The 27,344-nt window shown below is 41.5% G+C and overlaps 1 protein-coding gene across 2 annotated transcripts in view; it reads right to left on the bottom strand.

The window, feature by feature from the left end:
- The window catches only part of LOC311253441 (fibroblast growth factor 14-like), a 78,933-nt gene that overhangs the window by 8,698 nt on the left and 42,891 nt on the right, over window positions 1-27,344 (bottom strand). For both annotated transcript variants that reach the window (XM_084347415.1, XM_084347416.1), the window contains exons 2-4: window positions 22,967-23,077; window positions 15,473-15,576; window positions 152-350 (exon numbers count right to left, since the gene is read on the bottom strand). In XM_084347415.1, coding sequence (XP_084203541.1) covers window positions 152-350; window positions 15,473-15,576; window positions 22,967-23,077 — 414 coding nt within the window. The remainder of the gene's footprint in view (window positions 1-151; window positions 351-15,472; window positions 15,577-22,966; window positions 23,078-27,344) is intronic.

The following is a 27,344-nucleotide window of genomic DNA, read 5'->3' as shown; positions in this document are numbered from 1 at the left end:
GGGAGGGAGAGAAGAGGATGATGGTAGATGGTAAAGAAAGAAAATAACTAAACATTTGCAACATCTGTGTATTTTTGAAAAACCAAAACTGAAATAATAAAAGGAATCAAAAACTAATAGAATTAACACTATTCATGAGTGTATAAATTACCTTCTATAGGTTTAGGCAGGAAGTGTGCAGCTGGTTTGGTCTTTTTGACCCTGTTGCCCTTCATGGCCTGTCCTTCTTTATTGAGGCCCAGAAACCAGGCCCGGCCCGACTCCTTCTGTCTGTAGAGCATAGAGCTGTAGATCACATAGTAGTTCTCGAACACCGACTCCTTAAACTTACACTCCGCTGTAAACAGTTCCTGAGGAGACAGAAAGAGAAGTCACTCGTATTATTTAACTTGATTTGCGGTTGTTTGTCATTAAGTTGTACTGTATGTTGTCAAACCTCAGCTTACATACATTTATTTTTTGGACTGTTGTACGTGAGAGAAAACATTCTACAAATTACATGTATTTTTTTGTTTTTCCGCTAAAAACTTATGTTGAAAAGTATGCGAAAAATAACAGAGACTGATGAAGTTGCAGAAATACTGGCAGCTCCACCGCACCTCTTAAGGAAAAGAAACTTGCTCATGATTGTATTTGCAAAACCCCTTATTGAACAATTAAAATGGACAAAAATATTTTAATATCAGGCTACCAGCATGTCCGTCAACGAAATGTTGGCAGATTCGTAAAATGCAGCCTCGTCTCGCCAAATGTCGTGCGAATGACCGACCAGGTTTCATGCCAAAATTGTGTAATAGACCCGGGGATCAACTGTCGCGTTTAGCCTTGGATAGCTGTAAAGTGAGCAATATAAATGAAACATGTTGCACTTTCAGAAAAAAATAGCGCCATAATTTACTTGGTTAGGTTTAGCTAGCAAAACTACTTGGTTAAGTTTAGGAAAACATCATGGATTCTTTAGTTAAACAACAATAATCAACTACTTGATTACTACTTGATTGAAATGACTTTTCCTGCAACTTTTACTGTGCACTTTCAGATGTCACGTTGTAAAAAGAGCCAGAAATTCAGCATATGGACGAGGTTGGGGTAGATGAAGGGTTCAAACAGGACTTTCACCCAGGAGACCAGTGTCTGTGTCCTGTGTGAAAACAACCTAAACTTAATTAGGTAGTCTTGATGCCATAACTGTGACTCTGACAAAGTTACCCATGTGTTGATCAATGTTACTTTGACGAAGAGGGACCCCTGACTATGATGATAAGGGTCACATGATGAAAGTAACCTGGCTTTGTCCTTTCATGTACATGTGAAAATAAATGTCATTTCCTGGAGATAGATAGTGACCAGATGTTTTGGGTCGACCAGTGCAGCCAACCCAAAGCGTCAATATTTGATGCTCGGGGGAATGAGACTCAACAATCTACTATCTTTCATCAGAAAGTTACATTTTGTTGCTTGAAATGACTCTGAATAGCTTAAATGCGTGACATGACACCCAAAATGTTCTTAAAAGCAGGGTGCTATTTATGCCATCCCATGAGATCAGGCTGGTAAAATGAGTCAGCAATAAAACCTGTTGAGAAAATCCTCTCACACAAAACTAGAATGACTCTCTGGTCAGATATCTGATATAAGACATAATGGAATCATACAGGGAGGAGCAGCCCAGGACTATGTAAATGAAGCAGTGCTCTAACCTGTGTCATTCTCCCCTGACACCGTCCGTAAGAACATGAACAACCCAGCAAACTAAACAGATAAAACAGCTTATTGATTCTGGAGACACAAAGCCCGAAACACCTCACCCTCCCACCCACATCAGCTCTGCTGTTATGTGTCAAAACTCTTCTCTATGGCTGCCGGCACCTCCAGCAGAGCATATTTCAGCACAGAGTCAAGGTGTTATTCTTACTGGGAGAGAAATCATCTCTCCCTGGTGTCCGCTTGCACTACTGAGTCACAGCGAGCGAAAGTGGCAGCCTGACATAAAACAATCTCTATTGGGGGGGAGGTCGGAATCCAGGCGGTCTGAGAAGTTTCCTGAAATTGTGATACCAGCGATATCTGCATCTCACAGCTGAAGCTCAGCTCAATGATATGAATGATATCAACCACTGATTTTGAAATGCTGATAGAATAATGATGGTTTAGAGTAAAAAAAAGATACGATGTAAGATCAGATGTATTTTTGCTTTGAGATTTATTCTGTACCTTATTTTTTTCAGTGTTCTGTTTTCTTACATGATGTCAACACAGTGTTCTAGGTGACCAAACTTCCCTATTAGAACTGCAGCTAATGATCATCAACTAATCTCTGGAACTCTTTGGTTAATTAACTAATAACGTGGTTAATGAAGCAATGTCAAATATTGAAACATCTCCCAGAGCCAAGCGTGACATCTTAAAATTGCCTCTTTTGTCCAAACAACAAAGACTGTATTGCATTTTTGCTTCATAATTACATCGACTATCAATATTGTTGTTGAGTTATTTTGTGTTGAGGGACTATTTGTCATAGATCTCACGTCTAAGTCACAATCGAGTGTCTTCACTGAGTCATTGTGGGAAAAGCAGTTAGCGAACCAGATTTCAATGTATTGTTAAGTCGTACTAACATTTGGATAAAAGTATGTTTTGTTTTAATAACGTGATTATTTTTCAGTCAGTATACCATAACGTAAGTGATAATTACATCTTTGAGAGTATCTGTATACTACAGATAGGGGACCAATCCCAAAAAAAAGTATGATAATGATGTGAATATATCTAGGAACCTCTATTTAGTGCTGTCTATGACTGTCTTTGATGCTGCATGTCCTTTTGTTATGTCTGACTGTGTTAGTTTTTCTTTCTATCTGCCTTACTCATCTCTTTTGCAAAGGAGAGCTCGAACAGTTGGACATATAAATGATGGACCATCTTTTGGATCTTCCCTCCAATGGAGCTCCACAGATTTGGTAAGGAGATGATCTGTAAATTTGATTCGCAGACTGAAAAGATTGTTCAGCTGCAGAACTGTTGTGCTTTCGAGCAAATCAGCCTCTTGCCAATTAATGTCTTATTTTACATTGAAATGATGACACATGGACATGGACAAGTTGCAGTAAGTGCGATAAAGAGGCATTAAGCTGAGAATATGTGCACTTTTTATAGATGTTTCATCTCAGTTAGTGTCAAATTCTGTGAAATGGACACCACGATGCAGCGAATGAATATATAATTCCTGTATTTTGTATTCTTCAGTCAGGCAGATATCATGATGTATCGTTAGATGATTGTCGCTGAAGCGTGAAACTGTTGTTATCATGGGCAGCCTATCGTGTATTGTGTTTTCGTTACCTTAGAACAAGCCTTTTTTATCTACAGAGGGAGCGGGTCCTCTAACATGGAGTCGCCATGTTTCTACAGTAGGCCAGAACGGACCAATCAAACACCGACTCTAGAGAGGGTCTGTCTTGTTTTTCATGATTTTAGTGGCCTCGTGAGACGAGGGGTATTTCGTTGGTTGCAATCTGCAACCACACCACTAGATGCCCCTAAATCTTATTGGACCTTTGAAGCAGCTGTCTGATGCGGCTGGAAATGAATGGAGCTTATGGGCATGAAAACCAAAACAATCAGCTAAAAGAGGCTAAACTGCACAATTGCTGATTACTCTCCGTTGGTTTGTTCCTAGATGAAGCACTTTTCAAATTATTTATATTCATTGTTCCAGTGTTTATATAAATATTAATAATATATGAATGTTATTATTATCTCCCTTTGCATAACAAGAATCTTTCTGTCCTGGGGCGATGTTTTTTATCACTCTCATAATCATTTAACAGACAATGACTGGCACATTTTCTCATCGAGACAAACGCTGAGGAAATGAAAAAAAAGTGCTAATAAACTCCTCCTCAAATGGCTGAGGAGGCTCCTGCCATCCCAAACAATCAACCTGAGGTCCCCAGACCCCAGATCGGGGAAGTGTTTGTCTAGACCGTCTCTTATTGGTTGTTTTGGGCCTCTTGCCAGAGCCACAGACACATTGTCATTCAGCTCAGGTCTGTCGGTCCGAGTCTCATAGCAACATGAGGAAGAGAGGCGACACTGTAGCCGTGGCAACCAACCAGCGCTGAGAGGGAGGGGTCAGTGGGTGGGATGGAGTGTGTGTGCTGGGGGGGGGGGGGGCTGCAAGAGCGAAAGAAAAACACACACACACACACCTGCATTGGTAATTTAACATGTATTGTGCTATATGTCGTGCTCTAGCATGCTAACATAGGGAGACATTTATTAAAGGGAGGGTTGGGAGGCACCAGCTGCAAGGGATCAGACATTGGCACACACACAAACACACACTTGTGGCTCTAGGGGATGAATGGAGGGAGGCGCAGGAGGGCTTGCTGGGATATAAAATGTGACTAAATGAACAAGACAGGTTATAATGAATGGATGCTCTATTTATTGGCAATGTCAGCGACACACACACACACACAAACGCTCCGCCACAAATCAAATGTCCTCCTTTGGCGACTTTGATCGGTATTAACAGAGCGGTTGTTCTCTGACAAGCTTAATATCTTTCAATCCTGGATTGAATTAAGTTATTAATATATACTGTATTTAGTCCTGACCTGCACCCCGGATTCATGAATCATTCGTTCAGAAGGATGGTCTTTGCAGGGAGCAGCGCCAGACGCTTATTAATGGCGGTCAGCGAGGTCATACATCATTTAATGCCGCTATTAAAATAAAAGATGTTTGATGACGAGGCGTCTTTCTGCCTCGTCTAACAGAGAAACAAGTAAAAAACAACTTCGGATGAGAACCTCGGCCCTTACAGGTGATTCACTTTAACGACGCCGCCTGCCTGAATGTGTTTCTGTCGTCATTTTGTATGTAAGCATGTGTTCACGAGCTGCCCACAGAACGAAGGCAGAGAGAAAGAATGAATGAAAGAAATGCAGGGTGGGGTGGGCTGGGTGGGTTTGAAAATTGGGACATGAAGGAGAAGAGAGAGAATAAATCACCCAGTGAGGAGGACGACGCCTCCTGATTGGAAAAACAGCAGGGGATTCTCTCTCTCTCTTACTCTCTCTCTCTGCCTGCTCTTCTTCTTCTGTCTGTCATCTCTCCGAGCTCTGCAGAGATTCGGTGAACACGCTGCACACACGCGTGCACATTAATATCATCTTTTAGATTACATGTACTCGTGCATCCGAGCCTGTGTTACCGAAAGCCGTAATCAGATAGAGAGGAGCCCATTAACATGTTTAACACCCTGCTCGGAAACATACTAAACTGATACAGGCAGCACTTCGTCCCTTGTTCATTATAGACCTCAAATAAGAGGCTGAAAAACAGAGTGTGAAAAGCAATCTCAACTCCGAGCACAGCGCTAGGCTTCACTAATAACAACACTTGGCAACTGGAGCTGCCAATTGCTACCACAGCTTGATTACTGGCCACTGGGAGCTTCCCAGTAGATGCGCATTCACAGTATAACAATTAAAATAAATTGTGTACTGTTCCAGTGTATTCTCTGTCTCTGTTGTGATTTACCAAAGACAATCAGTAACATGCCTTGTTGAACAGAGCTCGATGATTGACATGTGGCCAAGAGTTCAGGCCTGTGACCAAGCTGACCAGACTCATGGCTTAAAGAAATACTGATCGACTGCTACATTTACACTGATCAGCCACCGCATTGATCGACATGCTGCAATGCAATGTTCTGCTGGGAAACCTTGAGTCCTTGGATTGGACTCGTTCTGGCGCATCTCACAGATGCCTGATCAGATTGGGATCTGGGATATTTCGAGACCTTGAGCTCTTTGTCTTACCTTGCGAGGCAGCTGGATATGCGAGATTACGTGATTGTAGGACCTAAGAAATCCATCTTGCTATGCTTCGAGCATTGGTGTTTTAACCAATCAGTGTCCTATGAGGAACTAGCAGTACCTGGCAGTGGTTTAGACCAGCGACAGAAGCGACTGTTCGTATGAAAACAACAAAAGCGACTCCTAAAGAGGTTCTTTTATAGATGCTGCAATAGAATCAGTGTGTCTCAGAGCCACCAGTGTTTTCTGGTCATTGGAGGAGAGATACACCAGGTGTCCTCGGCATCAGATGGCTTTGTGAAGTCTGTGTCATTGTAGCCAGCTCACATGAAAACATAAGCTTTGTCTCTGCAGTCTGTGCCTGGAGGAGGAATAATCTGTGATGTGCAGCGCTTGAAATGATAAAAACAAGTGCTACTACTAACTGGTGGCATGCAGGGTGGAGGGGGGGGTTTGCTCACAGCGGCCCAAAGAGCCACCTGCTGGGACTGACCGTGCCCGATGGCCAGTCTGACTTTGTTGATGTGTCAGATGAACAAAGCAACAGACTGACTGAGAACTGGCAGGCAGGAACGGGAATGTGAGTGTCACGTAGTGCCTCTTCGTAATGCAGCTTATTTTAAGAGAACCTTATACGGAGAGGGCAGCAAAGAGTGCAGACAGCTAATGAGAAATGCAAGAAAAGTCACAGTACGCCCCAAGAGCAAAATGTGAAAGTGCCAGTCTGGTGCAGGGGTGAGTACCAGCCCACTGCATGCACTATATGTGTGTTTTTCCTTGTCTGGGTTTCCTACAGAGTTATCAAGGGCTGTATTTGTGGGGACCTGCGGTTTTTGTGGTTGTGAACTTGATTGGAACTGTTCTGGGGTTGTGGGGGAAAAAAATACAGTTTTTATCAAGTGGATTGAACTCGCTCACACTCACAGCAACACTGAATTGAGTTGTGGTCTATTTGTTTCTGCAGTGTTGGTTTATATTTCATATATATATTTCATTGCTATTCGCTTTATTGTTTCGGTTGGTTTGATGGAGGTATTTTCTATTTTACAGCAGGCTATGTTATAAGTGTATCATTCCTATATATTTTTTTCATATTGCAATATATATCGCGGAAAAGAAAAATATTGTGATGTCAGCTTTTTTTGCAGTATAGTGCTGCACTATCGCACGGCAATACTCTCCCGTTCGGTGGGTACACAAGCCAAACCTTTGTATCATTGCTCCGTATTAAGTCAGTGAGAGAATGTAAACGCGATTTGTCCGAAATCTCAAAAATCTATTTTTAGTGGATGTTAAATGTGGGAGCATCTTTCAGATTTGTTCCCCTCCGTTTAAATGTGGGGAACAGTCGCTCTCCTGGTAATGTCACTTAATACGACTAAGCTCAAGGAAGCTGTTTTTCATCCAGCCTATTCGTGTGTGTGTGTTTGTGTACGCGTGTGTCAGTTTGTGTGCACTGCTCACTGAGTGGGTGTGTTTGTTTTCAACAACAGTTATTATCACAGCACTAATTACCCAGGGGAATTGTGGGTAAACAAATCATTCTAAAGAAAAGAAGCCCACAGAGAAGAACGAAGAGGAGTGTCGGCATATGTAAACAGAAAAGTGAAGAGGGTGGCTTGAGAGCGGACTTGAAAGGATGTCCTCGAGCCCCGGCAGACTGAGCCACCGCACATATCTGACGGTATCACGGTCAGGGTGTCAGGAACAGCACGGTGTTCTTCAGCCACTCCAGACCTGCACACCTGATCCTGTTACGCAGGTCTGAAAACGTGTGGCTCCTAATTGGATCACGTGTTTAAGAGCTAGAACATCTCACGGTACAGGTACTTTTTGAGGACTGGTTAGTAAACGAGTGTAAGGAGAGAGTTTCTTGGCACCTGGTGAATGTAGCCTTAGTATTTAAATTCCGTGCATGTGTAGTCGACACAGTGATTGTCCAAGGGCTTCAGTTCTTTGTGGTGTTCAACAAAGAACGTTAATGGTGCAAGAGACATTTTTGTGCTGTTTGCAAATTATGCTCTCAGAATTTGCCAACTTAATGAGATAAGGTTTTGACAAATGTCAGATTTATATTCTGCGCAATTAGTTTGGATTTAATGTGATTAATCAAATGATGATAAGTCGAGATAGAAGGCAGGGGTGGGACTCCAATATTCCAGTATCCCTAACTCATTTTGAGTAGTACAGAAAAAATGGCGACCCCAGTCCAATTCAGCTGGGTGCTGCAGTGTTTATTAGGTAGTCTCTGGGAGTCAATCAGGTAATATAGCTTCGAGAAGCCGACAGCACAGACTACGGTACGTGATGGGAGGATATATTTACAATATTAAGTTCATGATCACGGCAGAACAATGCAAATTAAAGCCAAGTCATTCCGGGCTGTTAGTTAGGCTGAATCACATCACAGAGGGTTTTCACCTGTCAGATACCGTGTGCGACAAGGGCAAACACAGCAAATACGACAGCATCTTCATTAATTGCAGCACAACACATGCGCAGCATTTAGTTAACACGCCTCAAATACACACAACATGTCCAAATACACAAACGAGCTGCAACGGCCTCAAACACTCCCATTAGAAAAACGTGCAAATACAGAAACGATGCAGGCCACCACAGTCAGGGGCCTCTCTGTCAACATGTCTCATACCACCCGGGTGGATCCAAATGGATCTGAGTGTACTCCCATCACGTGGCGTCTCATAATACCAACTGGAGAAAATATAACTACTTTATGGAATTTGAGGTGAGTAAAGGACTCGGTACATTTTGCACAGAGCTGTTTTTGGATCCTGTCCAATACTTTGGACTCATGAAGACCCCTACTGCCAACACAGTGGCCTCAGTGACGCATTTTTCATGCATTGCTAATGTCGGTTTGGCCTGAATCCAACCTGACTAGATGGTCATCAAACCATCTGGCACCTTTTCCAGCATGTCAACAATTAAGCAATACGGCAGCATCAAAGAACTATGATTTCCACAGAACTACAACTAGTAAATGGTAAATCTGGCAAAACCTCAACCAAAAAGCCAGTCGTTTAAATTTCTGATTCCATCCATCTATTATGTCGAGCATCGATATGAGTAAACCGCCTCGATCAGAGTCTGAAGGTTCTGTATGTGATTCATCGCAGGAAGGCTGCGAAAAAGCGTACACATAAGATCAGTAATGGCTTTCAAACATAATCAGTGGGCGACACTTTTGTCCAAATGTTCAAATCTGTTATTTGAGTGTGAAGTCTGCCATGTGGTACTTCAATACCGCAACGCACAGAGCTGCATGTTTGAAGAGGCTCAACAGTTCACCAGCAACTAATTCATTCTCTAGTCACCAGAAAATGTGTGTGTGTGTGTGTGTGTGTGTGTGTGCGTGCGTGTGCGTGTGCGTATGCGTATGCGTGCGCACGCTTCATGACTCACACGGCTAACATTTATTCTCTCTGCCACTCCTCTTCCTTCTCATCTCTGTGGATGTAGACATCACAGGACTCACTCTGTCTGAGTGCTGCTCAGACTGCGTTATGAATGGAAGTACACGCCTACGTACACAGACATTCGCTAGACACACACACACACACACACACACGCAGGCACATGCGTTCTGGACACAAATGCCTATATTTGTTGAAAACATCTTGTTTCCGCTCAGAAAGAGAGAGAAGTAGGTGTGCGGGAAACAATTTCGAGTAGAGAAGGCGAAAAGGAAAAATCCACAGTATAGAAAAGGATGAGCAAGGCCTCTACATCTAGTGTTCTTAACGCGTTCATGAATACATAGAGCTCAGACATTAGTCTATTTATTGATGACTAGTGCGTTCAGGGTGGGTCCAGCTCCCCTTTGCAAGTTAAACGGCAGAAACTCTGTGTGCAAAATAAGACGTGAAGGGGTAGTATTTCGACTCATGGTGTGTGTTTTGGGTGTGACGTAAATTAAAGCAATCCCAGCGTCATCTCCCATCCCCTTTAAGAGCCAGGTGCACCATGACCTGGAGCATTTATATTAAACAGTGGCACTGAGATACAGGGTCGAGATCCTTGGCCGTTGGACCCTCCATCCCATCAACAACTGTCCGACTGCGTATGAGAAAATACACTGATATTTAACTGAGGAGGAGGAGGAGGGTTGCTGCACGTCCCTCTGTCGTAGCAGGTTGCAAGTGGGTGAAATACGTCTTTAATGAGGAAAAAATATTAATGACATCACCTGCAGCGATCCTCCAGCAGCAGAGCCGATATGTGCATCTCTCCCTCAACATGCGCACTTGTGCACGAGGAACAACAGATTAACTTTATTGATTGTTTAAAACTCCTGACTCGCCGGCAGGATCAGTTAGTATTTCATGCTGATTAATGTTCTGTGTTCTTCTACACGACAAAAGCTCGATTTGATTGTATTTTGTGCCCGCAACATTTCTTTTTTGGGCCTTTTTTAACAGTTGCTGGCCTTTGAAAGAGAAATAATGCCGTAATCAAACAACACAATCCAACATAATGAATAAAAATGTCAGTGGCGAGGTGCAGTTTTAGTAAAAATGCTCTGAAAACATCTCTTGTGCAGGTGCTATGGCTTTGAGGGGATTACCATACCAATACCATGCCATTTTGGTGATCATAAATTTATAAGCACTGCAATTAGGGCTGACCTGAATGCTTCCAAGCTTCAACAGTTGCCTTGGCAACCAACGCCCAAATCAGTACCTGATGGCATCAGAGTTTATATTTCTTTTTAAATAATAGTATCTATAGCAATGGCAGCTCACTATTTCAGCTCGCTGTCCCTCAAACTCTGGCTGAAATGACGCCGGTTCAGTAATTCCAGTCTCCACTGTGCCAGGAGAGCCACACATGCAGTGTCTCAGTTAAATTTTTTCTCTACGTGCCCTTATAAATTCATAATCTCTACGTTTTTATTCTTTATATTAAATAATGTATTGTTGCTTTTGAATTTAAATGACGGGATATAAGAACATACTGCAGAATGAAGGCAGTAACACATGGCGGACTCTGTGACTCATTCTAAGGTAAAGAGAACATAAAAAGACATGATTATGAATAATATTACATTATATGTGAAGAGGTGGTGTGGAGACAGGGAAGCATGTGTGTAGGGATCCATTAAAGACATATATCACTCATTGTGAAGTGACACAAACAGCCTGATACTGTAAGTATGTCATTCATTTACCTTTAATTTGCCATTTCTAGCATCATAACCTTACCATGATATGTAAGAGTTTAAGGACATTTCTTTCTGATTTAACGTAAATTGCACTGGTTTTGTTTTTTTGTGCGATTTATCTGGAAACTCTCCTTTTTCAGCACCAGGAGCTGTCCACTGTGTGACCTGTACCAGGGTACACTTTGCGGTCCAAGAGTCCAAAAATTGTGTCTTTTCCAGAGCACTTTTCTTTGACCTCGATTTAAAACGTCACAAGGTCGAGGAAACATTTTAAGGTGAATTCATAAGGGCTTCAGAAAAGACAACTGGAGTGCTCAGAGAGCCTGACTGCACTCACACTCGGGCACAGCACAATACTTCTCTTTTCCTCTTGTAAAGAATGGTCCGCTGTACCCTCTGATGAAGGAGACGAGACAAGGAAGGATTGAAACACTTAGCGTTTAGCCAGAGACTCGGTTTGCTCACCATACATGGTTGTTAGTTATTGTCAGATAAATTCCTGTTATCTTTATATGGATTTAAATGTGCTCTAGGTGGATACTGCTACATTTCTGTAACATACCTAAACTTCTGTTTTCCTTTAAAAGGACAAAGAGTTTCCGCCGAGGACCAGATGTGACTGCAGGCTATTTGCTGTCCCTTACTATAAGCTGTTTCTATGACCTGAAGAGACCTGGACTAAAACAGAAGGGGGGAAGAGAGGGGAGCAACAAGAGGAGGAAAAAGGATGGATAGGAGGACGGACTTGAATTAATGGTGCTCGGGCTCCCAGGACCTCTCCAGCAGACAGACTGGGGCTCTAACAGTCTGACTCACAGGGAGCTGGCACGGAGGAATACATTTCCATTTCTAATCTTGGCTGCTGGACAGTCAGCACAATTCAGATTTCAAAAACAAGCAGATTTAGTGGGGGCACTGCTGTACATGAGCCTCAGTCATGATCCAGTTACTGGTACATATACAGTTTAACTCATTATCTCCTTAAGAAAACACTTCAAACGTTCGTTTTCTTATTCTCCTCTGAGAATTATGTCACAACAGTTGGTCTATTACCTTTAAAATCACTCATAATAATGTTTATTTATGCCCTTACCTGTAACATAATAATTATCCGTCTCCTTTATCACCCTATTCTTACAGTAATAGTAGCAGAAGATAATAACAATAGAAGGAGTAGCAGTTAAACAGGAAACGTGCGGTGATTTCACAGTAAAAGTTCACTTCCTCCTTCACCTTCGCCGCTGACAACACCCTGAAACGCCCACACACATATACATAACACATACACACACTTTCGCACAGGAACACACTCTCGTCACTCCCGGGCTCGTTCGCACATAAACACGCACAGTCCCAAACTCATCAGCACTTCTTTTTTTCCCACTTTCCCCAGCATGCTCCATAATTATCACATAGCAGCTCATCGCACACTGTGCCATCTGTTAGCTGCGCGCACGCACGCCCAAAACACACATACGTGCATGAGCACACACCGCCAGATGCTTGGGATCTGAGATTAATAAAATAGTCCTATAGTCTATGTATAACTAAGTTTGAGGCATAGCATTAACAATGTGCTATAAGAGCATAACGAGTCTCACTGAGGGCAGAGCAGCAATACCACCATACAAGGAAAGGTCCTCAATATCAGTGTTTGAGACACAGGTTGTCAACATAAATTCAACTGGTATCACAATTTTCATAGCATTATGCTGCTATATAATTATTAGTAGCATCCCAAATAGATCCTATACTATTTAACATCTCATACTGTGTCAGATTCAAACTTGTTAACATCCTTTTGAGATCTCAAACTAAATCTAAGAAACGCAATCACACGGTTTTCAGATTTATTTGGATGCATAACCTTGGCTGTGAAGGTGCGAATCGCTCTGGTGCCGAACATTATTTTGTTCTTATCCTTCGGTGACATAACACTTCGATTGCAATGCGCCGCATGCAATCGTGGCCCTCAGGGACACAGAAACATAAATAGATAAATATTACATACAGTTAACATCCTAATTACATTCTTTCCCCAGAAGCACCTTCTCATGCACGCCGTGTTCAGTATTCAGTACGTCTTGTTCTGATTAGAATTATTGTAACGCTAATTATAGTGTGCTTGAAATGTTCCCACTCAGTGATGTGTACGTTCACCAGGAATGTGACGGCGTTTTGTATTTCAGGGTAAGGTCCAGACAGGTTAGAAGAGCACCAGTGGTCATTCATCGACATAATCCACGCCTACTACAGGATGACCTGTTGACATCTGCTACGCACCACACTGTTACACAGAAATGATTCAAAGGGCAAAACGCAGACTGGACCGTTTTGATTTGATTTGTATCGACGCACCGACTCCTCCGCAATAACCAGCCCGTCAGAATGAAAGGTGATCCGAACTAAACACGCCTCTGAACCTCTACCACCAAATTAAACAACACATGAAAGTAAACCGATGAACTGTAGCCGTGAAAACCCTGTTGTTCTGTTTATGTGTCTCTTCAGGCACTGTGCCGCTGTCTTCACCACACACTACAACACGCTACACCTGCCAGGACCGGTGCCGCAGCCAATTAAACATCAAGCGGGGCTAACATCATGATAAAAAAGACCTGCGGTATGTAATTTATATATTCGTTATCATGTAGCTGCCTGCGCGCTAGTCAGAGTGCTGGAACATGATCAAACATCCTCACTTTCCCTCTACGCAGCTTTAGAGGGGATTTCTACTCTGTGTGTGTGTGTGTGTGTGTGTGTGTGTGTGTGTGTGTAGGGGGGGACTCCCCCTCTTCAATTATTTACAGGAAGCCCTCATGCATCTGTGACTTTCAGCGACAGGCTGAGAAAGCCCAGCAGAGCAGCACAGATCTCCTTTATTTCTCCTCCCGATTACGCCTTCTCTTCCTCCCATCTCTTTGTCTGCAGCATTTCTCCTTCCTCTTCTTCTTCATCTATTCTGTCTTCTGTTCTCTTCTTACTCCCGCATATTTTTCTGCTCCTTCTTATTCATGTTCCTCCATGCCATCTTTTCGTCCAACCTTTTCCACCCCTCTCTCCATCGTTTCTCTTCTGTCTACCTTTTCCTCCTTCCTATACGTCTTTTCCTCCTCTGTCTACAACCTTTTTCTCCCTCCTCTCTCTTCTATCTTCTGTTTTCTCCGTCCTCTCCATCTTTTCCTCATCTGTCCACAACCTCTTCCTGCCTCCTCTCACGTTTGCCCTCTTCTGTCTATAACCCTTTCATCCTATCTATCCATCTTCTCCTCCTCTGTCTACAACCTTTTCCTCCCTCCCCTCGCTTTTGTCCTTTTCTGTCTACAACCTTTCCTCCCTCCTCTCCCTCCTTTCCTCTTCTTCTGTAACCTTTTCCTTCCTCCTGGTATCTGTTCCTTTTCTGTCTACAACCTTTTCCTCCTTCCTATCCATCTTTTCCTCCTCCGTCTCCATGTTTTCCTCTTTTTCCTCCCTCCTCTATCTTTTCCTCCTGTCTACAACCTTTTCCTCCCTCCTCTCTATCTTTTCCTCCTGTCTACAACCTTTTCCTCCTTCCTCTCCATCTTTTCCTCCTATCCACAACTTTTTCCTCAGCCCTCTCCATCTTTTCCTCCTATCCACAACCTTTTCCTCCTTCCTCTCCATGTTTTCCTCTTCTGTCTATGACCTCTTCCCCGATTACTCTCCACCATTACCTCCTGTCTACAACGCTTTCCTCCTCCCTTTCCATCTTTTTTCTCTTCTGTCTGCAACCTTTTCCTGCTTCCTATCCATCTTGCCCTTATCCATTGACAACCTTTTCCTCCTTCCACTCCATCTTTTCTTCTACTGTCTATAACCTTTTCCTCCTTCCTTTCCATCTTTTCCTCTTCTGTCTACAGCCGTTTTCTTTCTTCCTCTCCACCTTTGTCCCTCTCATTGTCCTTGTCCTATTTCTTCCTCGCCTCCTTTCTCTTGCCTCCCACCTAAGTCATTTTTTCTCCCCGCTCCTTTTTTCATGATTTGTCCTGACCTTTATTCCCCCTCACCTCTCCCTTTTATTTCCCTCCTTTCATCTCCTCTCTTCATCTCCTCTCCCCTCCCATCTGTTTCTATTCCCCCGTAACTTCTCTCAATCACCTCTCCTTCTTCCTCGTCTCATTTCCTCTCCTCTCCGGCTCCTGTCATCACTACCCTAAGCAAAAGAAAAAAACGAAGGGGAGCAAGTGGGATGTTGTCAGGGAGAAAAGATGCCAGTGGAAGAGTGTGAACTCTCGCTGAAGAGTCAGCATGCAAATAATTCATATTCCACTCAAGCAGATCTCCAAGCAGCTCCTCTTCTACCTCACTTCCCCTTTACTTACTTTTACTTCCCAGCTCTGTCTTCCCTCTCGCCTCACGTCTTCCATGTTATTCATTGTCCATGCTAGCATACCGTATGTGTGTGTGTGTGCGTGTGTGTGTGTTTTTGCATGCTCACCGATGAGTAGAGGTGACCCTCTCCGTTCATGGCAATGTAGAGGCCGGTCTTGACTGATTGGATGGCCACAACTCTCAGACCCACAGGAATTAAGTTAAACAGAGCTGAGGACAAACACAGACAAACTTAGAATTAGAACGTGTGTGTTTCTTGTGCATGTGTGCAGTGCTCTGAGAAGTGAAATGTCAGTTATTCAGCTGGTTTGGTCAGTGGGTGAGGTGGAGGAGCAGTTCGGCCTTCCAGGGCAGCTTGCAGGGCTTTAGATCTTAGAACACTGATTGCAAATTCAGACCATTACTATTAATATAAATTATAATCAGAATATGATTTTTGTTATATACAGTTAGGGTATTCTATGTAATAGCAAAAGAAAAAGTACATAGAGTATTATAGTTATACCCATTTTATCTTATCATACTGCCACCGATTTGTATCATCACAGTAATCAAGCTTTACAGCATACATGTGTTTGTAAGTAATTCAATGAGAGCATGTCATATTTGAGTCAAGTCATGTAGAAATATATACCCTTTCTTATGAAATTATAACTCCTTCAATGCACAGTATGTCATTTCTGCCACTCAATCAAAACAAAACATAAAAACAATTGTAGCGTGGGATTGTGGGAGTTGTTGTCTTTATTGTTAAAGCTGAAAATAAAAACATTTCAATGAAAGGAAAATGTGACTGAGGCAGAAATGTTGGATAGTGTCCATAAAGTACACAACTCAACAAAATATATAGCAGGTCTATTTGGTTTTAGTTTAGTTTAGTTAAGCTGCTTTAGTTTGAGTTTAAATATGTTACCCAAGCAAACGAACATATAGACACTTCACTTCCTCATTGTGCGGTTTGCCTTCAACACCAATGCTGTGTTGCAAAATGAAACCAATGTTTTTCCCTTCAAATATGTTGTTCTTCTTTAAAAGACAATGTGTTGAAAACATTTTAAATGACAACCCATCTCTTACTGAACACTTTGACACACCTATGAAAAATACTACAATGACAGGAATCCAGAGAGGCTGCTGACACAGTCTCCATGTATACAAATCATTTAACTGAGTGTGTGATTACTGAATAATCCATTGTATTCAACCATGTTGGGGTTTCTTATACCCCAAATAGAAGTAATGCATTATTTCAGTTTTTTTATTTCTGACTTTTGTATGAAAAGAGTTCATAATCATGGTTATGTGCAATAAAATTATCATAAAATTAGGTATCAAGGTGAAACAATGTTATTCTGTTTTTGAGCTGTTTAAGACAAAAACTGATCAGAGCAAACGTAAAATGAATATTCAATGTGAGTTGCGTAATGGCAAACGTCTTCCATTGCACCTGACGCCGTAACGTCACCTATGATGGAACGTTTCTTGTGCGTCTCCGTCCTCTTCACCTCCATCATCTCAGCAATGGGCCACTTTCCTTTAGCAAGACATCTTTTTGGCACCTAACTTCAAGTCAAACCATATCTTCCTCTACTTCTGTTCTGTCACTCCACAGATACAGTTTTGACAGCTGGTAATAGATGGCACTTACGACAAGTTTGCGCAGTTCAGAGGGTTTGCTGAGTCTGACCTGGAATACTTGTACAAGGAAAAAGTAAGAGAGCTTTAGGATAAGAATATGAATATGTTCATTTTTCCATAAGGTTTTAATGTCAGCTTATTCCTGTCTATTTATCAAAGGCACAGCCGCGCTCTCAGCTTCATCAGGTCAGTGTTATTTGGAGAACAGCAGTCACGGTAAACACACAGCTGATCACACCATGATTTCCTTGGCCAGGCATTTTTAAGACGATGCAGCTGTCACTGTTCACTTCCTACAATCCCCTAATGCCTGAGGCTTGTGTTATTATGATCTTATCTCTTTGAAAACGTTTGTTTTGTTCATACAGAAAAAGAAAAGTTTAAAGCACGAGAGCAGCATTGATACAACCAAGCTGAACATGGCTGTCAGCTTCTCAGTGGCAGGTATGGCTTACTTTTACTGAGAAACTACAGAAGATGTTTTGCATGGCATTTGGATTTGAAGGTGTTTGAAGAAGCCTTTTGAGGTTTATCAGGAGTGCTTCACTGAGAACTATCATGCTAATGATACAACACAGCACATCTAGAGGTGTAGGGCATAGTGGTTTTTGTCACTGGTGTGAAATTCAGCCACAACATGGACTGTTCGAAGTGTGTTAAAATAATGTGCTTTACTGTAGCTGCAATTACATGCAGCTAGAGGGCTGAACACGCACTCATAGCACTGGAGTTACATCCAGTGACTACCGTTTCCCTTGCTAATGCAAACCTCAACTATCTTCATCTACTCCTACCATCTGAGGAACTGCAGACCCAGTGGTCTTAACTTAATTTGTGATGGAAATGTCCCCAGAACAACTGGAGAAGTCTTACTGGCTGTGTTTGTGCTAACGATTCTACTTCAGACAGCTTTCTCAACGAGGGCCGGCAACATAAAAAGCAGGATGTGCTTCAAAACTCAAGCTCGAGGATGGATCGTTACTGGGTTCAAACTTGGAAGCTGTAAGTAGGTTACTGTTTGTTTTGCTTAACTGTTTAACTATTGAACTTAGGTCCCACGGCTGGGTTAGATTTGGGTTACTGTTTGGTCACATCGTCGTGGAATTTAATAAGGCAACACAAGCTCAACTGGCTTTCTTTAAACAGAATATACCTCATTTTTATTCGTATTTGAAGCCAATAAACACATATGTTTTGTTTTTAAATCTTTGTTTCTATCTTAAGACATGTTCCCTTACACTTCCAAGTCCAATTAGTTGCAGGCCCAAGCCATGCACGTCCCTTTTGGGCGATTTCAATCTGGTTGAAATTCGACGGACCACTCTGATAACTTTGTCCATGGTTGGGCTTTTTTGTTTTCTCGCTTCAGGCACAGCAATGCAATCTCTCTGGGTTCCAGGAGGGCTTGCAGTAACTTGTTTTCGTCCAAACGTAACCCGTTGGTGTTCAGATGCTCCTCGGATAAATTCACTTCCCAACTTGGAAAGTTGTGCTTCCTACTTTGTTGAATCAATTAGCTTCATTAGCTCTTATTGTGGAAACAACATGGACGCTACAAAGACGATGTGTTCTATTTTATTTGACGACATTGTTACAACAACTCGTTGATAGCTGTGTCCACTTAAATATAGATTAATATTACTACTGCATTAATGTTTATGTGTTATTTTACCGCTGTAGATTTTTAACGTTGTGCTCATTTTCACTACTTTACATACTGTTGGCTAGTTTAATGTTTAGCAATGCATCATATTCTATAAGATCATCATATGTTTGGAGCATGGCTATGCTGTGAGAACCATGTATCTGCAAAAAGTTGGGAAAACAGCCTGTTTTCCACTTTGTGTCGATGCATTTATGCATTTAGCCTATGAAAGAGAATATTCTCAACACACAAAGGAACACTTTGTTCCTGAGAAATGTTCAAAATCAACAAATCTGGAGAATCAGGGCTTCCCTGGGCAGGAAGATGATGAAAAATTGTAACCTGATAAGTAACTAGTAACTAAAGATAAGCTAAAGTAAAACAAATGTAGTGGAGTAAAAAGTTAAACATTTGCTTCTGAGATGTACTATAGTTGAGTAGTAGCATAAAGTAGCATAAAAAGGAAATATTCAAGTAAAGTAAGACAATTTAAGCAGTTACACTCCCAACACTACATATATCTCTCCCAAACAGTTATTGTAAATTGTTTTATTAATTGCACACTATCAGGCCCAGTGCCACTGTTCTTTATGTAAGTCGTTGCCTTCACATCCAAAGGTGTCCTGAGGGTGTACATGTGGTACGATGTATTATGACAATATCAGCTGATTTAGGTTAATTTACCAAAGTCGCCTTAGTCATTGTCAAAACAGATTCCCCCCTGAGAGACTTGGCAAGAGCTGCCACTGTTCCCACCATCGTATTTCACTGTCACTGAATCATTCTCTCTCCTGATTGTCTCGTTACATACTCCATAAATCTCAAACTTAAATTCATCAGTAAAAAGGACTTGAGTTGTGAGTTGACTTTTATGAAATGCTGGTATTACTTAGCCCACCTCGAGCATTTGGCCTTGTTTCCCCTCCTGAGAAGTGGTTTAGAAACTGCGACTCATCCTCTGAGACCCCGACACCCTCAAGACAGCCTTCTTTTCACAGTACGGAGTCGTGTTCTTTATTTGGCGAATTTTGTATCAGTGATGAAGTCGCTTGATGAAGTTGCTTTTCCAACTCTCAGGGAACTAAGCCTGATGAATGGATCCCCTGATGGTGTGGTCACGCTTGGTTTACAACTGAGCCAGTTTCTACAAAGTGTTTTGGAGTTCAATGCACCGGCCCAGCCATCATGTGGCACAGAGAAAGCCCCACCTTTGCTTAGAATACCAGTTTGACTGATGACACTTACTTTCTATTACTTTCTGAATCCTCAAACTATCATTATTTACAGGTTTACGTGAGAAAATGAGATTTTTTCAATGTGGCCTCAGACTTTTCGACCCCACTGTTTGATAAATATTAGGTGGATTATTAGCCATCATTAGCTGCGACCTTTCACGGCTGTCTTCCTCTGTGTTCAGTTGAAACCACACCTCTTTAACCCCTTTGCCTTTTATCATACAGTGTTATTGATTAACCTGCTGACAGCTCATATACTCCTGTTGTTATGACAGGAACAATATGAAACCAAATTCAACTCCAATCTTACCTCTTTGTATATTAGGGATCATTTTAGAACATTCATTTGACATAATGCTTCAATTAAAGTGTGCTCTACTTGGACACCAAACATTATCAGCTGATATGAGCTGTTAAAAGCCTCTGCTGCTGTACTAAGACTCAACTGTACCCACTTAGTCATTATATCCACATCACTGATGACTATTTATCAAAAAATCTCATGTGTTAATATTTTGTACAAGTTCGGGTTGTCATTCCTACAACATTGTCGCAATATGGAAATCAAGGCATTTGCTCAAAAATATTGTGCCCATCCCTACTTAAGCCTGTCGAGTGCACAAAACTCAGCAATAAAATACAGAAAAGACAGAACACTGTCCCATTTTCGGGATGTTTTCATCAATTATTGACGGCGAAACTGTCTAAGGTGTTTGTGACTTGCCTCAGTTGTTGCAGCCACTGGCTCGAGTATAAAGATGTTTCATGCTGTGAGTTTGATGCCTGACAAAGGCCGAAATGATACATTTTCAGGAAACTTAGTGCTGACAAAGTGTGGGAATCCATTTCTTTCATTTGCCCAAGTTGTGAAATTTCTGCCTCCACCTCGACGCAATAGACAGACAGATTTTTCTTTGTGCTGCTCAAAACATCAGTGGGTACTCCACACACCTTACTGTGAGTTGTCTTTATTTTGAATACTAGTGCAGTGCCTGTTCTAAATGTACTGTTTGGCACAGACTATCTGGTAATGTGAGGGGTTTACAGATCCAGTCTTAACTCCTGAATTGCTCACAGATTCCTCCAGGCTGCCCCAATAATATTAAACATGTGATATTGAGGATTTAAAATCTGGACTATTACGCTGATACCTTCCAAGCCGGACCAGAACAACGAATGACAGAAGCATCGTGGCGCAGCTGATGGCCCTGCCAAGCCATGGTTAACATTGTAGACCTTGAGGCTAATGTTAGCTTGCACACTACTGGTGAAACAAACTTTAAATCTCACCTCCACCTTTAGTTTAACACTTTTTTCCAATCATGCCCACATTAATTACACAACTAATCCGCCCATGTGTCAAAGATATGGTAGTCTACACACTCTTGACTCTTAATTAACCCTTTAAAGCTGACTGTAACTTCCTGCACATTGTTGCAGAGATAAGCTGAAATGATGAGTGCATTAAAGCAAAGAAGGCTGTTGTTATGGGTGGAATCAAAATAGTGTGCTTACTCTACAAGCTGATCAACATTTCACAACAGCAGCGGGATTCTCTAAAGACAGTCAGTTTATTTTATTTTAATCATTTCTATTGCAAATTAGGGATAGACCAATTATCCTTGCCGATTATTGGGGCTGATATTCAACATTTTTCTGATTGCCGATAAAATAAATGTATTTAAAAACGTGATTTGGCTCTTTCTCCATCTGGAGTCGCAAAAACAGCACTATCTGATTGGTTATACATCACCAGTAATAGCTTATTAACACTGAATAATGTAAATCTGTAAAGCTATCAAATGAATGTAGTGGAGTGGAAGTAAAATGTAGCAGAAAAAAGTACCTCAAAATTGTACCTAAGTACAGTACTTGAGTAAATATACTCAGTTACATTCCACCACTGGTAATTCTAAATTTTGACACTAAGATTTTTATTTTTACTGCAAACGTATATCGGTTCCAAATATTGGTTATCGGTGTCCTTGATTACTAATAATCAGTATTGTATTGGCCCTGACATAAAATATAAGTAGATCCATAATTGATATTATTATTTCAGTCGTATTATTATAAAGACATAACATAACAAAGACTTCTAATGAAGGCTGTGACAGTGGACATTATATCTGGAAACAACAACCCTGCTGCTTTTTATTCTAATCAAAATCTGATTACACCTGGCGGATCATTGCCCTTATTAATCAAGGTCGCATAGAACTAGTTGTTCAATCTCGCTAACAACCAACATTTACAGCGTTCAGGGATGAGCAGAAGAATTAATCAAATATGCAAAAGTACACCTGCCAGTAATCATCCCTGGAAAATATAACACTTTCTAAACCACCATCGAGCTCATGCACAGCCTTCATTAACATAAAGACGTGCACCCAGCTGATTAGAGATGGTAACAACCCTCCTTTTAAATGCTGCAGGAAATGTCACTGATGCCTCCCGTCTGCTGAGAGCGGCTCAGTCAGAGAAAAAAAAAAACTGACGAACAAATGGAAAATGAAGCTTGGCAACAAGTGAGGAGCTGCAGTAAATTCTGTTTGATCTACATGCCGAGCCGTGGCAGAAAATTAAAAAAATGGCGATTTGAGAATGTTTGCCAAAGATTGATGTGAAGACACTTCCAAAAAAAAAAATCATAGTAAACAAGTGGGACATTGCTGCAACGCGAGACGGCAGAGAGCAACCGGCTCAGCCAATGTGGACAGGACACTTGTGGTGATAACTGATTAGCATTTGATTATCTCTTAGCCAAGAGCATCAGAATATAGAAAAAGCCACATTAATCAATAAGTCATCCATCTGCAGCTCCTTCCTGACGGCAGTGTTGGGTGCAGGGGTCCAATAAACTAAGCCCTAAAAAACAAAATCCTCTTTTAGCCGACCCGTTGGTGTGCTCTTTGAAATTGTCAAATAAAAAAGTTCCATATTGTTTCGAAAGCTTATTACTACCCCAGGTGACCTTAAAACGTATCTGTGGTTTAGCTGTTAACTGCTGACATTATATCCTAGTGACTAGACTGGCTGTGTATGTGTGTGTGTGTGTGTGTGTGTGTGTGTGTGTACTTACAGGAGTTGGTGCTGTCGTCTTTGGTCCCGTCCATACTTCCATCCTGGCCCATCTGGAGATAGAAGCCCTGCCTACAGAACAATCTGGTCACTATGCCCTTCAGCTGTGGTTCTACACAACAAAGAAACAGACACAGGGAGGTAAGTTGAACAGATCTGATAGATGCTGTACGTAATACAGCCCTTACATATAAACAAGCAAATAAAATGAGTAATACATTCTGTCAGCGTCAGCATAATGATTTGTAAATGATTTATCTGCAAATTAATCCCCAGAAATCAATTTCCTGTGAGGCACATTTGAGATAGAATACAGTTTGCCATTAAAGCACAATGTGGCCCCACGCTGCATCCTGAGGGACTTCCTGCAGGGAGACTAGTCAGGCACATCCAATCCATTACAGAATTCTTGGACTAATCCGTTCTTCATGGTCATTGTTCCACTTGAATAACAGTGACAAATTATTTCTGATGGTCTAGAGCAGCTTCATAATGACTTTGCATCTACTATATTTTGTTTACTATTGACCAATATATTGATATACAGGCGCAATTCCCTTTATTAAAACATAAATAATTGTATGGATCTTTGAAGAGGTTATATGTGATGTTTTAGGATTTAAGGATAAGTTCACCCAAAAATGAAAATCAAGTCACTATCCCCCATTATACTGCTGAAAAAAAATGTAATGGCCAATATAATGAAGCCCCGAGATTCCAAATTGATTCAAAGAGATGTTATTCACAGACTTTTTTAAACCAAAATCTTCAATGTAGCTGCTAAGCTAAAAGCATCACCTCATCGAAAGTGGGTGCAAAAGCTCAACAGTGAATTTGGGGTGTAAAATAATGTCTTTTCAAATCAGTTTAGGACCTGAGGGCTTCCCAAACAAGTTCCTGACTACTTCAGTTGTTTAGGAGAAGGCTTCGATGTTGTTTCGTCGTCAAGCTGGAGAAATGTTTGGTGGACTATGAAACTTCACCTGACTTGGGAGGTCACGGCGTGGGGGACACATAATGAATTTTTTATGTTTTGGGTGAACTATTACACTTGATATTGATTCATCCACAAACGTTGAAATACGGATAAATGAATCAATTAAATGCTGTATTTAAACTACACTTTTGCCTTTCACTGTTTGCTTCTTGCGTCTCGCTGTCAGACTTTATGGCTGGTCACAATGAGAGAGTGACAAAGGCGATGGGAAGGAGCTGAGGGACAAAGAGCGACTGAGTCACTAGATAAAGATGGAGACACCTGCAGTAGGTGATATAATATTACTGCTTCTTCGGCAGGTACAGACAGGCTTTTCTTTCCATCCTGTTCTCTGCGCTCTCTGTGGACAGACAGCACGCTTTTTCCACACAAACACTCACGCTGGTCGGTGACACTGATTATCTAATATCACTCACGCACACATGTGACCACACCCATTTTCCCTCCGTGAAGACACTCATCACTGGCATCGCCTTCACCGGTGCAGCTAGAGCAGGGTGGGAATCCCCTTTGAACATGTGTGTGTGTGTGTGTGAGACCGAGAGCGAATGTGTAAAGGTATACCCTAATGCACAGGGACAGAAGAAAGACAGTTCTGACCCAGTTTGTGAAGAGTGTGTGTGTGTGTGTGTGTGTGTGTGTGAGAGAGAGAGAGAGAGAGAGAGAGAGCAGGGGTGTTTTCCGTCTCTGTGAAGGATCCATCTTGTGCAGCAGGGGAGAAGGAGAGGAGAGGAGAGGAGCAGTGAAGCTTGCAACCAGCGCTTGAACTGACAGAACTCCCAGCACACTGCTTAGCATGTTGCATTGTAAAGTCAATAATACATCTAAGTTAGATTAGAAAGACAGCTATTACATTTGCAGGCAAGTGTCTCCCGACACTAGGAGGAGTGTAGTTATGCGCACATCACATATATTATAAATATTATTTTTGCTCTACATCAACTTACTGTGATTTACAGTGTTCGCAACAAGTTAGCTCTGTTAGCTGACTCTGCTTGGAGCGCCGCCAAGGAGTGTTGGCGCCTTTGGACCACCAGGTCCAGGACAAGAAAGTTATATGTCTTGTCTCATTGGGGGAGAGTTCTCGCCGACTGTGTTAAACTACATTTTACATTTGAGAACTTTTGTTGAACAAAAAAGGTTTAATTTAATGACTTTTCTTTTTTTTGTTTTGATGGAAGTGAACCGCAGCCATGTGCATAGAGCAGATCGAACCAGACAGGAAGTTAGACAGCGGAACGGCATAGTGCATCATGTCAAGCATGTCGGTTTTTAAAATAAAACACCCCGTGCCGGATTTACAGCATAACAAAGTTGGAAATATTAACAAATAACGAAACAATTTAACTACATAGCCTGCTCAGCCACAGTAGAAGCACAAAAATCAAGGACAAAATAATGAAATAAACGTGAGCAATCTGAGCAAGTCAACAATATCAGGCAGGCATGACGGTCTGCTACATATCAGTGTTAGCGCTATTTAACAGATAAACAGTGTTTTCATTGCATATACTTAACCAGAGAGACAGGTCTTACATCCCTCCTGTAAACGCACTGATTGTGATGCACCCTCTCCTATTTAATGTTGGCCTACTTATGTCGTTGTTTTGTACAGACTTGTAAGTGCACTGGGTTGTTACGATGTCATTCAGTGCATGTTAGTTTTGATTGGCTGCATAATTAACAAACGAGCGTCCTCCATACGAGGTGTGTTTTTTGGTCGTCTCCATAAATCGCTGAGGAAGAAAGGAGATAACGTCGCTGGTGCACAGACAACAGAAAGGAGAGAGAAACAGAAAGGCGAGGCAAGCCATAGTGCGTGAATTAAGGCAATTAATCAACACTATGTAGGTCTAATGTAGGCAAACTCTTATTGCTAGTCTTTATTTCTGTGCATTAAGGTCTTGGTGCATGGTCTAAGGTGCATTAACGTTTTTCCGACTGACAGCTGTGATATTTCTCACTGCTTTAAGATTACTTGCCCAGCACCCGTCTGTCAGAGCAAAGCAGAAAACAGCACACTCTCACACTGCCCACTGCAAACTGAAATCACTGGAGTCACATTTCAGTTTCTCTGCCCTTGTTTGTGTGACGCATGACCAAAGAAAGCTGCTGGAAATGTAATTTATTGCCCCTTATCTTTTTCAAAAACATATTATGCCTTTTGTGCTTCTTCTGTCTCTTTAACTTATAAAAGATAAGTATTTTTGTGTCTTACCGAATCACACCTTGGGGCACAGAGTTTTCTTTCTAGCCTGGCCTCGAATTCATACATCTGTCTTTCTGTTGGCTTAACCTGCTCTTATTGTTGAATTCGTATTACTAAAAATGTATATAAAATGATCATAAAACACCTGTCCCAGTCTAGCCCAAAGTAAATTCAAAGCTGTTGTTGAACCATTTGGAGTACAGGCATGGTTTTGTTGCTAAAAGCTGTGTAAGTGATTCTGACAGTAATCCTGTAAGTAAACCTGTAACTGCCCCTATTAGCTGGAAAACACAATGGGTCCACATCATATAGTCTTAAATGGACCAGGTTCAAATTAGATAACAATATCACAGGAAATGGATGGTTGGGCAAAAAAATGCCAGCAGGGGATAAAACTCATTAAAGTTCTTTATTTCCTTATTTACTCTAACTTTATAAATATTAAATAGTCAAGCACAATTGCTTAGGTGGAAAAACAGCTTATTCAATGAGTAAAAAACATAAAAATATATAAACTTGCATGTTTTCCAAGCTTAGGGCTTTAAAAACTTGTATAAACTATATATTACTGGATTTGAAATCTCATTGGCTACATGATGCATTAATCATCTGGAAGCTTGTATGTAAGTGGCTCAGGAGAGAGGGAAAAGAAGGCTATTGTAAGCTCTAGGACGGACATAGAAGCTTATATATACCCATAGAGCTGTCAATCAAATGGCTGCCATCTCAGGACCTCCAGGATAGAGGCATAATGGTATCTGCAGTGAAGTTAGGGCAGTCTTTTTACAGACAAAAGCATGAAAAATCATGGAATACTGTGTGTTGGACTAAATATGTTTCTGAAATGGATCAAGTGGACATTTGGGAATAAGAGGAGACAGTTTTTGTTTAAGCTTGATGCACCCCTGAAACACCCAGACACCTGACACATGAGTTTGCAAAACTTCATACATGCTAGTTTGTTAGGTTGTTTGTTTGTGTGTTTGTTAATTGTAACTTGCTGATGTGGTTTTATCTTCAAATGGTTTACATGAATAGAATCATAAAGAATCTAAGCCACCAACGATGTATGGCATGAATAAACACTTACATTTCTCAATCTTGTGTGACATGGTGGCAGACGTGGGCACAGTGAACGTCATGCCAGGGGCTGGACAGTGGAAGTGGCCAGGA

Source organism: Pagrus pagrus (genome assembly GCF_965226575.1).
Source record: "Pagrus pagrus genome assembly, chromosome: 24".
NCBI classification, from domain to species: Eukaryota; Metazoa; Chordata; class Actinopteri; order Spariformes; family Sparidae; genus Pagrus; species Pagrus pagrus.
This window is presented reverse-complemented; position numbering and strand designations above follow the sequence as displayed.